Here is a 15,461-nt window from a genome sequence, read left to right on the forward strand (position 1 = left end):
CCCCTCCCTCGTCTCGTCCTTCCCTCCCTCCTTCCCTCCCTCCCTCCACCACTGGAGCGGCTCCTGCTCGCGAACAGCAGAAGCAGCTCGGGGTCTCTCCGCCGCCCCTTGGCCATGGCCGCGGTGCCGACGGCGCCCGCTCCCCTACGATCCCCGGGCCCCCGCCGCTGTCGCCGCAGCCGCCGCAACCTCTGAGCCCCAGGAGCCGCCGCCGCCGTTACCCGCCCGCCCGGATCCCGCCCGCCGCCGCCCCTCACCATGCTACCTGCGGCCGCCCCGGCGAGGCCGCTCGCTGCTCGTGGAACCCTCGCTTGCGGTGTTGACAGCCACCCTTGCGGAGCCGCCGCGGTTCAGGGCTCGGACAATTTGAAAGTACAATAGTTGGTTTCCCTGCACCCGACCCGCTTCGTTTGCCATCCCAGCACGCCTGTCGGATCTGAGTGGAGAAGTTGTCCGCTGCTTGGGGTCTCCCTCCCTATACGCCTAACACCTACCTATACTTCTAAAACATTTAATATAATTAACAAAAGAAAAAGGAGAAAAGGAAGGGAAACATTACTGGGTTACTATGCACTTGCGACTGATTTCTTGGTTTTTTATCATTTTGAACTTTATGGAATACATCGGCAGCCAAAACGCCTCCCGGGGAAGGCGCCAGCGAAGAAGTAAGTGCAGGGGTTTTTACACGTTTGCTCCCTCCCGCCGCGTTCACCTGTCGGGTCTCTTTGCTTGTCCGGAGTCGGTTCCCAGCGTCAGCGGTCCTCCAGCCCTGCACCCCACGCCTGCGAGGGGAGGTAATAGTTCAGGCTCCGGTGTTGACGGCGTCTTTCACGCCTCCCTCTACGCGCCCCTCTCTTCCTCCGCATCCTCGCGGGCGCCAAAGCGGGAGGACTGGGCGTTAACGTGGCTCCCGCCCCCATGTTACTTCAGGTTCGAGGAAGAGTTTGGGTTTTCGTTAGACAAGCTCTAGGTATTTGTGCTTTCCTTCCGGACTAGGACGGGGGCCTGGAACCCCTGGCATCCTAGACACCCAGCCCGCGAGCTGTCTCTGACCACTGAGTAAGCGCCGGGGCGGGGAGGTGGGGGTGGGGTGCGGCAGCGGCGGCGGCGCCGATTCACCTCGCTCGGGTTGCGAATTGCTCGAGGGCCAGCCGGGGAACCAGGGAGCGAGCGCCTGCGCGGCCGCTCCCCGCGACCACGCACGGATGGAGCAGAAAGGCACGCGGGGCGCTCAGGGTTCGCGTGTCGACGCGCTTGCAGAGCCGCTCGCGATCCCACTCCGGGGAGGGTCTAAGGACTGCCGAGCCCGCCGCTGGGAGCCTGAGATGCCTCGTTTCCAGTTACGATCTTGCCTGTCACGCGTGAGCGCTTGCACCGTTTCAGGCTCTTTCAGGGGTCCCCTGGGGCAGACAGACTGAGGGTGGGGTTCTCCCTCAGGACTCAGGCTCCCCACCTCACTTCCCCTTATCCTGTCTCCTGTCACTTGGAAGGATGGCTTGTGAGGTCGTCTCAAAACAGTGCCCTCGCTGGGATTGAACGGGTGGGTACCCCAGGGCACCCTCAACCCGGGTTGGTCTGTCTGAAAGGTGGCGTCTTCCAGAGATGAGGAGACAGGCGCGAGAATGGCACCTCTCCCCGCTCCCGGGTAGCCTGGCGCGCTGGCGCTCTGGCGTCTGTGCCCGCCTGGGGAGTCCCTTCGCGAATAGCAGGGCTGCGGGCGACCCTGGCTCCCGCGCGGGGGACGCTGGTGGGGTCACGGAGGGAGAACCGTTCCCGGAGCTCGCGGGGCGCAGAGAACGAGGCTACTGCCGTGGCCCCTCAGGCCGCCGCCGCCAGGGAGCCAGTGAAGTTTGGCGGCGACGGGTCCCGCGCGCGGACCCCCTCTCGGAGCGCCGGCCAGTGAAGCCCCTGGGGCGGGCGCGGGTCCAGCTGCGGGGACACAGCCCAGGCTTGTTTGAGGTGGAGATCTAGTGATCGCTTCTCTGACGCTGTTTGTCTCTGCCCTGTCCCTGGACGTGAGGGTCCCCTGAAAGCTCCCTTTGTGCCACTAGCCTCGGGCAGACAAGGTCTGATTCACCTGAAAATTGCCTTTAAAAATCGTAGCTGGGACCAAGCGCCAGGGGCTCCGGCTAGGTCTCACCACCTCTGGGACCGCGTAGCAAGGGGCAGGAGGGCCCAAGCTAAACATGTCAGGGCATCCGATTTACTGTTCTTGGCCTCTGAACGGTTTGTGTTCTTCGGAACTCCTCCATCCACCCTTTCACTCAAGCCGCGCGGCCGCCTCACCGAAGGAGCGGCCTGGGGCTTGAGCCTTGCCCTTGCGCCCTGGTGGTCCCTGTCTCCTCGCCGTGCTGGTCCGCGGACACTTCATCTCAGGTCGGTGGGGAGACGGATGCCGGGGCCAAGGGCAGTCTCTGGCTTTACATTGCTCTGACCCACTACTTCCTTCACCCCACCGAGGACCCCAGGGCCTGGAGCTACACAACTGCTGGGGCGGGACAGGGTCCTGAGTATCAGTGTAGAGGTGCCTCCGATTGCAGTTTGGGGGCCCCTGTTTTTGAAGGAAGATACGGGAAAGAAACCTGGCCCTCCACTGGTTCCCACCTCCCCCAGCTGACCGCCGAGAACAGCGGTGCAGGAAGCTGCCCGGTGATGCTGCCCCAAGGCTGCGGGGACCAACGGGATGGCGCACCTCTAGGTTCATACTCCGGAGAAATCGCAGTCAAAAGGCGAACTGCTTTTCGACCTGCCTTAATCGTCTCAAGGCCAAGTCAGAGGCGCCCTCTGGTTGTGTAGCGGGGGGTGAGAGAGGGAGTGGGTGGCATTGGGTTAAAATTCCAATTATTCTGTGGGAGTCGGGCTGGGAGAGAGCTCCCGTAGCAAGGGATGCTCCTTGCTGCTTCGCCCTTGAGTCGGCCTTTGTGGCTGGGTTTGCTGGTACACTCCTGGGAGAGGGGCGACCCCTTGCGTCCTCCGAGGAGACAGACTCAGGCTCTTGGCAGGTGCAGTATGGTTTTTGGAGAATGGGGAAGGAGTGGAGGGTAAGGAGAGATCTTTGTTAAATGTCCAGAAACTCAAGGCCAAATTGCATGTGCACATAACTTTTTTTTGGAAATTTCTGAAAGAAACGTATAAGAACTTTTTCTCCAATGCGGTCTAGGAATAAAAATTAATGAAAGATAAGGTATTTTAGAAAAAAGCTGTCTTTACTTTTTCCTAAAAGAGACAACTAACGTGAAAATTTAAGAGTATCCCTTTTGGCCTGTAGTTAAATATCTTCACTTTCCTAAACTTTTAAAATACAAGAGGTAGAAAATTAAGGTGTAAGAACTTTTTTCAAAGTTTTTTTAAGCGGTCTCTTGAATGTTTTAGTAGCAAAGTTTCTTGCCAAAAAAAAAAAAAAAAAAGACATTTGCTTGTAGTGTTCAATATTGTCAAGTCTAAGGAATCATGGCTAATCCTCAGATGTAGCAGATGAAGCCACAGTAGTATTGTCCTGTTCTCCTGAAACAACTGCTATACCAATTGTCCGTACATTGTGAAAACTAGTGATCTTATAAAAGAAAGAGCATTTTAATCATAAATTTTGTACCTTAAAAAATACCTGTGGAGTTATGGGTGAGTAAATACATAATAACTTTTTTACCTATTTGGATTCATATACAGCTCCTAGAGATGACTAAGTTGAATTTATTTAAGATAAAAATGAAATGCAGCCCTTATTCAAAATTCCCCAACCAGCAATGTTTTCAGAGGCAAGATTTGGACTTTAAGTACAGTGTTGAATCAAGAACCCCAAGTCCAGTTTTTAGTTTGTTTCCAGCTCAGTCTTTGCAACTAGTACAGTTAGGTTCTGAATTCCAGGTTATCTGCTAATAAAAGTAAAGATCATATTTGCCATAATGATAATAAACATAATACCTTACTATTGCACTGCATTTCCCTTGAATTATATACTCAGACTCCTAAATAGTAACTTGAGGTGCAGGTATTAATATTCCCATTTTACAGAGAAAGAATCTCAATAACAGAGGCTAAGTAACTTATACAAAGCTATACAGCTAGTAGGTAGAGCTTGTATCCTGCTATTTACACTCCCTGCTGATCCAGGTCACAGAGAAGATGTCAGGTATGTGAAAGTAATAAGTCTGTTGGTCTCCAGACCATCATTTATCCACTTTGTTTGGAGAATAAGCTGTTCTGGTTGACTGGAAATTTTTGAACTGATATTTATATTATTATACATTAGTAACCAATGTCAAAGAATTAAATATCTGGTAATAACAGTAATAATGAATAGCAGTAGTGAAGCTTGCTAAATATAATAACATTATTTGATTATTCAGAAGATATTGTAGGATCATATTATTCCAGGAGATTATTGTTAGAAACATCAGATGTCTTTGTAGTATCTTTTTTATTTGATGCCATCTATTAATTGGGTTTTAATTGTCTGGATTCTAGATACACACAAGTTTTAAAAAACCATTGTGTGTATAATAATTACAAAGCTCCCATTGCACAATCTGTGAAACTTTTAAAAATCATTCATAAATATGTCTGAAATAAAGGAGTAAGAATACAAGGAAAATAATTTTAATGGTAATAAAATAAAACCATCTTATTGGAATATACTGGTCATTGCTCATGACATTGTTTCAGATATTGAGCCATTCTATGAGATTCTGATACACTCTTGGTAATTACACTGCCAATTGTGGTAAATAACAAGTTAACCATAGGGTAGAAAAATCTTTCATTCTACTATGCATTTTGTAATATTAATTCTGAATGGAAGTATGGTTTGGAGATTGGCTACAATGCATTTTCTCACCTGTCTACTTTAGTTACCAGTCTACTTTGTTTTTGAAAGAAACATTGTTTAGGGGTGTCTGGGTGGCTCAGTCGTTAAGCGGCTGCCTTCAGCTGAGGGTATGATTCCAGAGTCCTGGCATCGAGCCCCACATCGGGCTCTCTGCTCAGCGGAGAGCTTGCTTCTCCCTCTCCCACTATCCCTGCTTGTGTTCCCTCTCTCGCTGTGTCTCTCTCTGTCAAATAAATAAATAAAATCTTAAAAAAAAAAAAGAAAGAAACGTTTAATAGATAGGAGACATGAGTAAAATTTGCTACTGAAAGCATATTCTGCAACATATCATGTGATATCTGTATGAATTAAAGTCACAAATTTAAACTCTTAGGCAGTAATGTCAATATCTAAATACAAGCAAAAGATTTATTTTTGTAAATTCTAATATATTCGCTAATACACTATCAGAGTTATTTCTTAAAATATCCTTTTGTTATACTATTTTAATTCTTTGTTTATTACTTAAATAGAAGGATTTTACTTAGAACATTAAGGATGATAATTTTTAAATATTATCTTTTTAATCCTGAATTATTCCATGTAAAGTAATTGAGAATATAAGAATGAGTGTGAAATTGATTTATTTTTCCTCTAAGCATGAAAAATGAAGAGTATTTCAACTTATAAGTAGATAAATTTTGCTAAATCATTTCTCCATTAAATATTTACCGAGAATTTAATATTCTACAAATTAGATCCCCAGAAAGCAATGAATAGAAATTACAACATGTAGTTACATTTGATTTTCAAGTTATTATGGGGAAACCATACATACCACGATACTACAAAACAAATTTGTTAGTCATCTGATCACTTTAAAATATTTAAATCTGGACAGAGATCTCCAGATTACTATTAAATATCTAAAAATATTTTCTAATTACATGGTTAATCTTCTTTTTAATGCAGTTATTCTTTTAAATTCTATGTAATGTTGGTGGTATATCATGTGAAATTATCAGAACCCTAAGCAGAGTTAAGACCAAATTGTCCCTCCGCAATTATAAGAATGAAGTATCAAAAAATAAGACTATTCTGCATATAGTGATTTCTTAAATCATCTTTCCCTGCTTTATCTAAATGTTTCATTTTGGATGTTGTCCTAACCTTTCTTCCTACTTCCCCGCTATCCACTCATCCCACCCCCAAAAAAATCCTTTTCCAAGTAGTGAATTCTTGAAATGCCATCAGAGAGGGTATTACATTTCATGAAATGTAAGAATCAACTTTGGTTACCATTAGGAAAACATCATTCAGTTCTGAGAGCATGGTAAGGATCGTGCAAGACAGTGTGTTGAAATTACGTGTTTTAGTTGGTTAGAACTATTTCTTCTCTGAACAGCGCATGGTAAACTGGCATGCTTTTGAGAATGATCATTTGAGAAGTGTTGCATCATAAATTATATAGATTTTTTTACCTTGCTTTTGATTTTGAGGAAAAATGTGGGTTACTTTCTTAATTGTGAATATTTTCTTCAGGTTTAAAATGATTGGATTATCTTAAATTTACCATCTGTTGGACAACCTAGTAAGTTTGAAATGCTTTGCAGTTATACCTTAACAAAATTTATAAAGCGTAAAATATACACCTGTAAAAATTTACTAACCATTTTTTTTTCTGTTTAATCCTGCCCATCAGATCTTTCCATTCAGGAATATTACTAACATTCTGCTTAAAGTACTTATCCAGCAATACTGAAAAGAATGGAATGTTCCATTCTCAAGGATTGTGGGGGTGCTGAGAATGCTTACTGTTTAAATGCCATTGAGTGCTATGAAATCCCATTTTCTGCTGCAAAGAGTTTTCAACAACATGAAACTTTTAAGCAAAATACCTACATTTTTTCACATTTGAAAAGTTTGAATATTTTCAAAAATTCATTAAAAAAATATGATTACAGGTGCCTCTTATCTGATAAGAGCATTTCTTCCTTATTTGTAATTTTGGCAAGGGACCTAGTTAACCATCTGCTGTCACTAAAATTCTTCTGGAAGTTTTATAGAGAAAACTCAATGGTACTAAAGAATATTATTGCCCAATTAAATATATATTTAATAGCTTTTAACTGTCATTATGTCTTATGCAAGAATCTAATCCAGTCTTCAAAACACTACCTTATTTTAGGGTCCCATCTGACCTTTAAGAATTTGATGAGTAGCAAGCATCATAAGTTCATGGTAGAGACTGAGACCTAAGATGCCATTAAGGGAGAATCCCCAGTGTCTGTTGGGAAAAAGTAGACTGAGAAGTAGAAGACCTGGGTTCCAGATCCAGCACGGCTACTAATATTTGAATAATCCAGGCAAGTGCCTTTACCACACTAGGCTGCAATTCCTCATCTGCGAAATAAGGTAGTCGGTCAAAAACTTATGTCTAAGTGATTCCTATAGTCTCTTCAACTTATCATCTTTTGGTCTGAAAACATAAGTCCTGCTATGACTTAAATAGTCATAGTTAAACAGTTCTTCTAAACTTAGTTGTCTTTTTCAACCAAGTTTAGTGGATGAAGATTGAGAATGCAAACAAATATAAATATTTATTATAAGGAAATGCATATAAAGATGAATTAATAAGCACCTTATCAAAGTAAAGATGGAATTAGTTATGATATTTCTCACTCTTCACAATATCTAGTGCCCAAAAAACACAGCCATAGCATCAGTCAGCATAATCAGTCTTCAGCAGGTCCATCTTGTCCTTGGGCTTGGAGTCACAGGGAGCTGGTTCGGAATCCAGCTAGAGAGATGCTGCAGAATCACTCCCCACCCCTGCCCCCCACACCCATGGCAGGCTGTCAGAACTGGCCTGTGCTAGTATGGAAGCGGCAATTGTGATGGCCCAAGTTTACGATAATAAGGCCCTGTGTTATGATAGTAGTGACTGATTGAGCAAGGGTGTGTATAGAGCAGATAATGTATATGGATCAAATGTATGGGTCTTGGCAACTAACTGGATATGAAGGGAAAAGAGATGGAGAGACATATTTGGCACCAGACTTTGTAGTGTAAGGACTCAGATCTAGGTGAACGGAAAAGTAATGGAGATAAACAAAAAGATGGGAAAGTAAGAGAAGCAGACTTGGTAGGAAACTTATTTTTCTTTTGAGCTGTCTTTACTTTGAGGGCCAGTAGAGCATCTAGTAACTCAGGATCAAAGTCTCAAGAGTATCAGGGCTGAAGATAAGTATTTTGGAGTCCTATAAAGGGGATAGTTGAATGCATGAGATAAAATCTAGCGGTGCCATATTTATTGTTATTAAAAGTGTTCGCATAGCTGACATTGAGACTCTTACTGGTAGTATCAAAATAAGATTAATTACATTAAGGTACTTTGTCTATATATTCTCAACTGAAGCCTCTCATTTTTATAGTACTCCTTGTATTATATAAGAGAATGGTCACTGAGCTTCAATTTTAAGGTGCCAAATCATGCAACTAAAGATCATACTTAAGAAATCTCCTCACCTGTGGAACTATATTACTTTGCCACAGATCATAGGAGACTTGAAAAACTTTATTATAATGAGAGATACATTCCCCCTTTTTTTTAATCATTCCATTTGGATCTAACATCTACTCATAACAGTGGCATTCTCCTTTCAAGCCGATTTCTCTACAAATTGTGCTCTCTTACAAAAAGAGGTTCTGAGGATGGGATGGAACTTGAAGGAATCCAGTCCATCTGTACAGTGGGTGGATTACCTCTGCAACATCCCCACTAAGTAATTATCCAGCCCTAGTAACAGCTAGGCCCCACGCCCTCTTTCTCCTCCAATTCAATATTGGCCTTCTGCATCAGAAGCAGGTAAAATTGGGGCGCCTGAGTGGCTCAGTCGTTAAGCGTCTGCCTTCGGCTCAGGTCATGATCCCAGGGTCCTGGGATCGAGTCCCACATCGGGCTCCCTCCTCGGGGGGAAGCCTGCTTCTCCCTCTCCCACTCCCACTGCTTGTGTTCCTGCTCTCGCTGTCTCTGTCTCTGTCAAATAAATAAATAAATCTTAAAAAAAAAAAGCAGGTAATATTCTCTAGTGTGTTTATTCTCCTCGTTATCTTCTGAGCACTTGGCATGGGCATGGGATTAGATTCAGTTACCTTAAAACATCTTTCTAGAATGAATACACAATAATGCAGTGCACTCCCAAACACTGTCCTCAGAAAACTAGCTGGTAAGCATATTTATAATTATACCCCAATACAAAACACATTCCTGAAGTAAGTGGTAAAGCAGCCCCCATTTTATAACCACATAATACAAACAACCACCACACAATATAAAATAACAGAATTTGTGAGATGCTTATTTTAGAATACTGTTTTTTTAACATATGCTTGATAAGTTGGTAAGAAAAAGAGAATCTAGTTTCTGATTGTTATGTTCTTTTCTTATACAAAGGGACCTCATAGGTATGAACACGGTAATCTTGACAAAGGCTGTCATATAAGGAAAGGCAGTATCAGTTACATTTTACTGATAAGAAAGAGATAAAAATGTTATGCCAAAATGCGTCTAAGTGCCTCTGAACAAACTATAGTTTCATAGTTCTGAGGGCCACTGTTATATTCATATATATGTTATTTTACTACACATTTATATTTATTTGTTAAAGTAAGTGCTGAGATACTGATCATTATTTAAATAGTTGCCATGCTTTAATCACCTGTGAGTGCTAGATCCTGTATTTGATGTTTTTGTGCAAATGTTATCTCATCTAGTCCTCACAGTTACCATGTAAGGAAGGTGCCAATAGCCCCATGTTAGTCACCTGAGATCACTCGACAAAGATGTGGTAGACCTGGGATTTCAGTCCGGGTTTGGCTTCAAAACCGGTGTCCTTCCCTGATTTCTTCACATCTCCTCAACTACTGGGATTAGTACATGAGGCAGTCATAGGTACATTTTCTCAAACCCCACCTCACCCTTTCTTTCCCTTACTCTCTCTTTGCTCATTCTTTCTTCCTCATCATTTAACAAACCACAAGTGTTTCCCAAACATTTACTATAGAGGTTGCTTCTGGTATTCTCATACTTTCTCCCACTTCTCTTTCTTTTTTCTACCCCTTTGCTCTCTTTCCTTAAACTTACCCTATTGATGGTTTTTAAACGTAAGAAGTTGCTGATTTTTTTTCCTTAGGGGCAATAGAACAGCACATTTTATATGAAATACTCTAAGATTATTCTTCTCATCTACCCTTTGCATATCCAAGAGAAGATTAACCTAGGCATGAGGATGTGGCAAAGTCTATAATTTTGCAGTTAAATATCAAAATCCTTCTATGTAATTTACAACGACAATAGATATTTCACTGGCTAGTTTTTGTTTTCCAGAAAAGTTATCTTTATGGTGCTTCATAAAATCTGCTATTTATATTACTTTTACCATGAGTATTAACAGTAACCTTCACTTTAAGTTCTTTCTTTATGGGCCTTGGTACAGTGATTTTCAACCCTGAATTCAAATTAGAATCACCTGGGGATCTTAAAAAAAAAAAGCTAGACTCCACCCTTCACCAAATGAAACAATCTCTGGGGATGGGGCCTGGACAACTGTATTTTCAAGGTAGTCCTGATGATTTTGCACCCAAGAGTGAGAACTACTATTAGACCCTTAATTCAAGAATAACTATTACAGGGCACCTGAGTGGCTCAGTCGTTAAGCGTCTGCCTTCGGCTCAGGTCATGATCCCAGGGTCCTGGGATCGAGCCCCACATTGGGCTCTCTGCTCGGCAGGAAGCCTGCTTCTCCCTCTCCCACTCCCCCTGCTTGTGTTCCTGCTCTCGCTATCTCTCTCTCTGTCAAATAAATAAATAAAATCTTTAAAAAAAAATAACTATTACAGCTGAGCAACTGTTAAAAACAATGCCAGTTTAATGGGGGTTAGACAGACAAAATGGACTTGTGTGGGGTGTGGTAAGAGATGAGATACACGTCATCTGAGCAGATAGTAGTTTAAAATATAAAGTAGTCCAATAGCCTCATATTGTTTATGAATAGAGTATTGTTAAACTTGTGGCACTGACTAGTGCAGACAAGATTATCTGATAGAGAATTGTCTCATCCAAAGAGTCTAAGAAAAAAGAGCAAAGTGCACACAGTAAAACATGATACTGAGTTTAACAGACACTGACTTCATAGGACAACAACATTGCAGCTCGGTGAGGTGCAAACAGAGTGAGTGTGCTTGTTGCTGAACCCTTCCGTGGTTGAGTGAGGCAGTAAATGGATAGAAGATGGGATATCAGCCATACCAAAATTTTTTCAAAACTACTTAATGATAAACAACTGTTTTCATGTCTTACTAGATAATTGGTAATGTGCCCTAGAGTACTCTGTTTTTAGAAAACTCGTAATGGTTAGAAAACTGCCTAACAAGAAATAAACATTCTTTTTCTTTTATAGTTTCTACAATTCCTGACTAACTTCAGATTGACTACTGTTGATCAGTAAACTACTATAAATAACATAGTTTGAACTCCATCTTAGTGGGTTAAGTTTTGTGGTAGGTTGTTTATTCATGAACTTACTGCTTTTACTTCTCTCCTAATGTGCTCTTCTTTGGGTGGTTGTCTTCATTACATCTCATTTATTATTCTTTTCTAGTCCATGAAGGATTTCCAAACCTTGTCATAAACCAGGGAAATCTCCATATAAAAGTGAAGTGGAAGTCTGGGCTTCCTGTCAGACTTAATTCTGCTTGTTAAGGGGGCTCCTTGGGAGAATTTGGGTTCTAGTGAGTCACTAGGCCAAATCCCAATAACCACAATTGCCAAAAGTAATTAGACTGAGGAAAGCCAGGCTCCTTGGGAGGAAGGTCATCACAGCACGCTTGAGCCATTGCTCCGTGGTCAGACCTAGTTACTTGTCCCTAAGGATTGGGAGCAATCATATGAGTTATGGAGAGCAGGAAATCCACTAGAAAACAATGCTTTTCCACCAGTTTTTTTTCTTCAGTAGATTATTCACCCTAAGCAGGCAAGAGATGGAAATACACCACTGGTATACACATACAGGTCACGTCACCATCATCTTATAAACCACTTTGTCTGCCTGCCGGGGTGCAAATGCACACATACAGAACTCCTGCTGTCTCCACTTGCAAGTTCTCCTCCTCCCTTCCTTAGTAGATAAGAAGAACCCAAGGAGTTTAGTCTAAGGCTTTGTAAAAGAGGTGTCTGACTAGGATGGGAAGGGAAGAGATCCTGGTAAACATCCTAAGGTCAATTTAGATATAATATTACTGAAGTAACATTTGGAAATAAGAAAATTGTAGTACATTTCCAGGACAGGGGTTCTAAAACCTCCAGAGCTAGAAAAGGGCCAAGAGCTCATTTACGATTTCTTGTGCTGAAAAGAATACCATTTAGAAATGTGATGCTGTAAGGAGCTAAGGAGAAGTTATCAATAAGTGGCACTCTAATTTTAAACTTTCAACATGTTAGAAATTAGAAGATTGTTAAACCTTTTTATAGGAAAATATTCATGGAGCACAAATATATCTGTGCTTAATAACCTAAGTGAAAGTCCGCCTTTGAAACTATTGGCATTGCCTCACTATCCAGAAAAGATAGACTGTCTACTTCACGTGAGGATGCCACTGTTCACTGCCCTTAAATGTGGTAAGTTTCACATTCCTTTATAACTCAGAATAATTTCAGTATGTTTCAATATTCCTATGCCTGGATCACTAGCTCTTTTTGTTTAAACATGTGAATGGCTGATACTGCTTCTTGTAAATCCACAAAGAGGCAGGCAGTCAGATTCTTTTTCTGACCAGCCTTCTCTGGCAATTGGCAATCTCCAGGTAACATTTGGCAAATAAACCGTGACCTCTTGCACTGTGCACACTGAAGAGTTACAGTGACCTGCAGTCAATATGATATTACCAATTTAGTGGCACTATATATTTGATTTTCTTTGGTCTTGAATTTGACCATGAGACAATCTAAGAATAGAAGAATTTAATTTTTGAAAACTTAGCAGCAAGACTGTAACCTGTAGGGGCGCCTGGGTGGCTCAGTCAGTTAAGCGTCTTCCTTCTGCTCAGGTCATGATCCCAAGTTCCTGGGATCAAGCCCCACTTTGCATTGGGCTCCCTGCTCAGCAGGAGCCTGCTTCTCCCCCTGCCCTTCCCCTCCCCGCTCACGCTCATTCTCTTTCTCTCTCTCTCTCAAATAAATAAATAAAATCTTTTTAAAAAAGACTGTAACCTGTATTTACTTGTGTCACTACTTTTTGATGGCATGTCGTTTCTGCCATGAAATACAAAAGATATAGACAAATGCTGCTTGGCCACAAACTATATGAGCACATATTGAGCTGCCGAAGATTTGTTTCTTAGAGAATTCAGTCTTGCTTTTCCAACTGATGACCGACTTGTTGATCTAAGTCCAAAAGGACCTTCATTACGGTTTGGTAACAAGAGAAAAAGCCCGAGGGTAGCATTCTCAGCCCCTCTGCCCTCCATTCACCTGGTCACCTCATGCCATCCTCAAGGTAACTTTTAAGGTAACTCTTAGCCCCTTCCACAAAGAAAGGGCAATCTCTCTTTCCTATAGCACATTTCCGAGACATCCACCCAGATTTCCAGTTCTGTCCAGAGCTTGATGTAGATCCAAGCTGTAAACAAAAATCAGTGGGATTCCCTTGGAAGCCAGTTACACTTGCAGGATCATGTTGATGCATAATTGACCCTAGTGTCAATAATCAATAGCATGTCCATTCCACCCAGCACTGTGCTTCCAGGACCCAGCCCTGATTCATGTGTGTTTTCAGACTTGTGAGCATTATGTGTCCATACCTCAAAGTTTAATTTCTAATAGAGGAAAGGAGAGTTCCAGAAAAAGGAGCTCCCAAACACTTCAGGCTACCACTGCCATTTTCAGCACCCATGTGGACATCTCACTGACATTTCAGAAATTCATTGAAAACCACCTCTGAACTTAATATATTGCCCCTACTATAAATGGAGAGCTTATAATCCCAGAAAGCTTTTTATAATAGCTTTTAACCAAACCACTTAATTAACAGGCTGAGGGGCAAAAGTGCTACTGTTCTTCAGGGAAGAACACAAGATGAAACTTGCCAAGATTTTCCAGTGCAGGATATTTTCTCTACCCTTCCTAGCCCCAAAGCACTTCCTCAAATACTCTCCAAATTCCAAACCCATACTAAGATGAGTTGAACAGTCTTAATTTTGGAATCTTCCAAAGAAAAAATAAACACACAGACAGCTGAGTTAATTTATAAAACACTGCTGCATTTATCTTGGCAGATTTCAATTCTCTCCTGTCTAAGTCTTGCATGCTAACTCTCACTCAGCAATTCATGGAAGCAACAAGTCATTTCTATATATTAAGCACCTTGGGAGCCATTGAACAGAGTAAGTTTGGTGTTTCTTCACACCTCTTGTACAAGTTTCTTTTCTCATACACAATTTATTTACTGGGTCTCTGAAACCTAAATAATCCCTTTAGTTTAAACCTGAAGCAAATGGAGGGTCATTTTTACAAGAGCAATAAGTGAAAGTGGCTGTTGAGATACTTTACTTGAATTGGTCTACACACTGAAGTACCTTTTTGTTAATACAAACCCTTCATATTCAAGCAAGTGGCTCCCTGAGATTCTAGGGCTGCTTAAAATTATAGGACCAGGGACCACAATCTCCCCTCCCCCATGCCAGTTCCCTGCTCTTGGGAGTATGCCAGCAATTTTGCAGGATTCATTCTGACAACTGTTCTGGTGTAAATATTTAGAGAAATCCTTTCCATTAGAGATTAAACAAAGTATAAGTAACTGTTCCTAAATGATAGATCTTATTAATGCTTGCAACAGCAAGCCTTATGCTATCTGATGCACAGATTCCAATACACTGGAAAAGACTAAGGGTGAAAGAATCAAGACAGGAATTACATGTAACTGTACCTAATGTGAACTGCAAAATATTATTTTATTTTAAATGATAGCTATGGAGACATGGTTTAATTTGCACAGAATGTAGGAGAAATGAGTTCATTTAAATTGAAAATAATAAAAGTTTGCTACTGGTGTTCTAATGGTTTAGAAAAGATGGAGTGGCAGTGTTTACAGATCTCTTTATCAATATGTTCAAAAGCAGTTCTTACCTATTTCTCCATGTTCCCTCCAAAATAATGTAATACATCTGAGATCCTATCTTTTATAAGCTCTGGTTTCTATATTACTGTTTAAAGACTAATAAAAGGGATAATGGCTGGGCTCTGGTGCTTATATCAAATATCACTTGTTAAAATAGGGTGGTACCCTAGCCTCAAGGGGCCAAAGCTCCCCCATGTTCCACTTCTGTACCTTCCTGTTTTCAAGGAATTTTCAGGTATTTATATGTACTAGGGGATAACACAGCTAAGTAATTTAAAGCATCAGAGGCTTCATTGACTGAATTTAAAATTAATTATACAGTATTAATGATTACTATGATACTTGACTAGAAAAGGTGTATAATCTTTTGACTAGTCATTGTTTCTCTCTGCCTTTGATGATTTAGGGCCTACACTAAAATCTAAAAAACCTTGAATTTTAATTCACTTCCTTTATTGGTGTCACTATCTCAGATTTCTCAA

At 41.8% G+C, this 15,461-nt stretch overlaps 1 protein-coding gene across 1 annotated transcript in view; it reads left to right on the plus strand.

The window, feature by feature from the left end:
• Positions 1 to 258: 258 nt before the first annotated feature.
• The window catches only part of RSPO3 (R-spondin 3), an 89,403-nt gene continuing 74,200 nt past the window's right edge, over positions 259 to 15,461 (plus strand). The window contains exon 1 of the mRNA XM_034990571.1: positions 259 to 665. Within this exon, the coding sequence (XP_034846462.1) occupies positions 569 to 665 (97 nt within the window). The 5' untranslated portion in view covers positions 259 to 568. The remainder of the gene's footprint in view (positions 666 to 15,461) is intronic.

The sequence above is a fragment of the Mirounga leonina genome, unplaced genomic scaffold, assembly GCF_011800145.1.
Source record: "Mirounga leonina isolate KUSES-001 unplaced genomic scaffold, KU_Mleo_1.0 Mir_53, whole genome shotgun sequence".
In the NCBI taxonomy this organism is placed as follows: Eukaryota; Metazoa; Chordata; class Mammalia; order Carnivora; family Phocidae; genus Mirounga; species Mirounga leonina.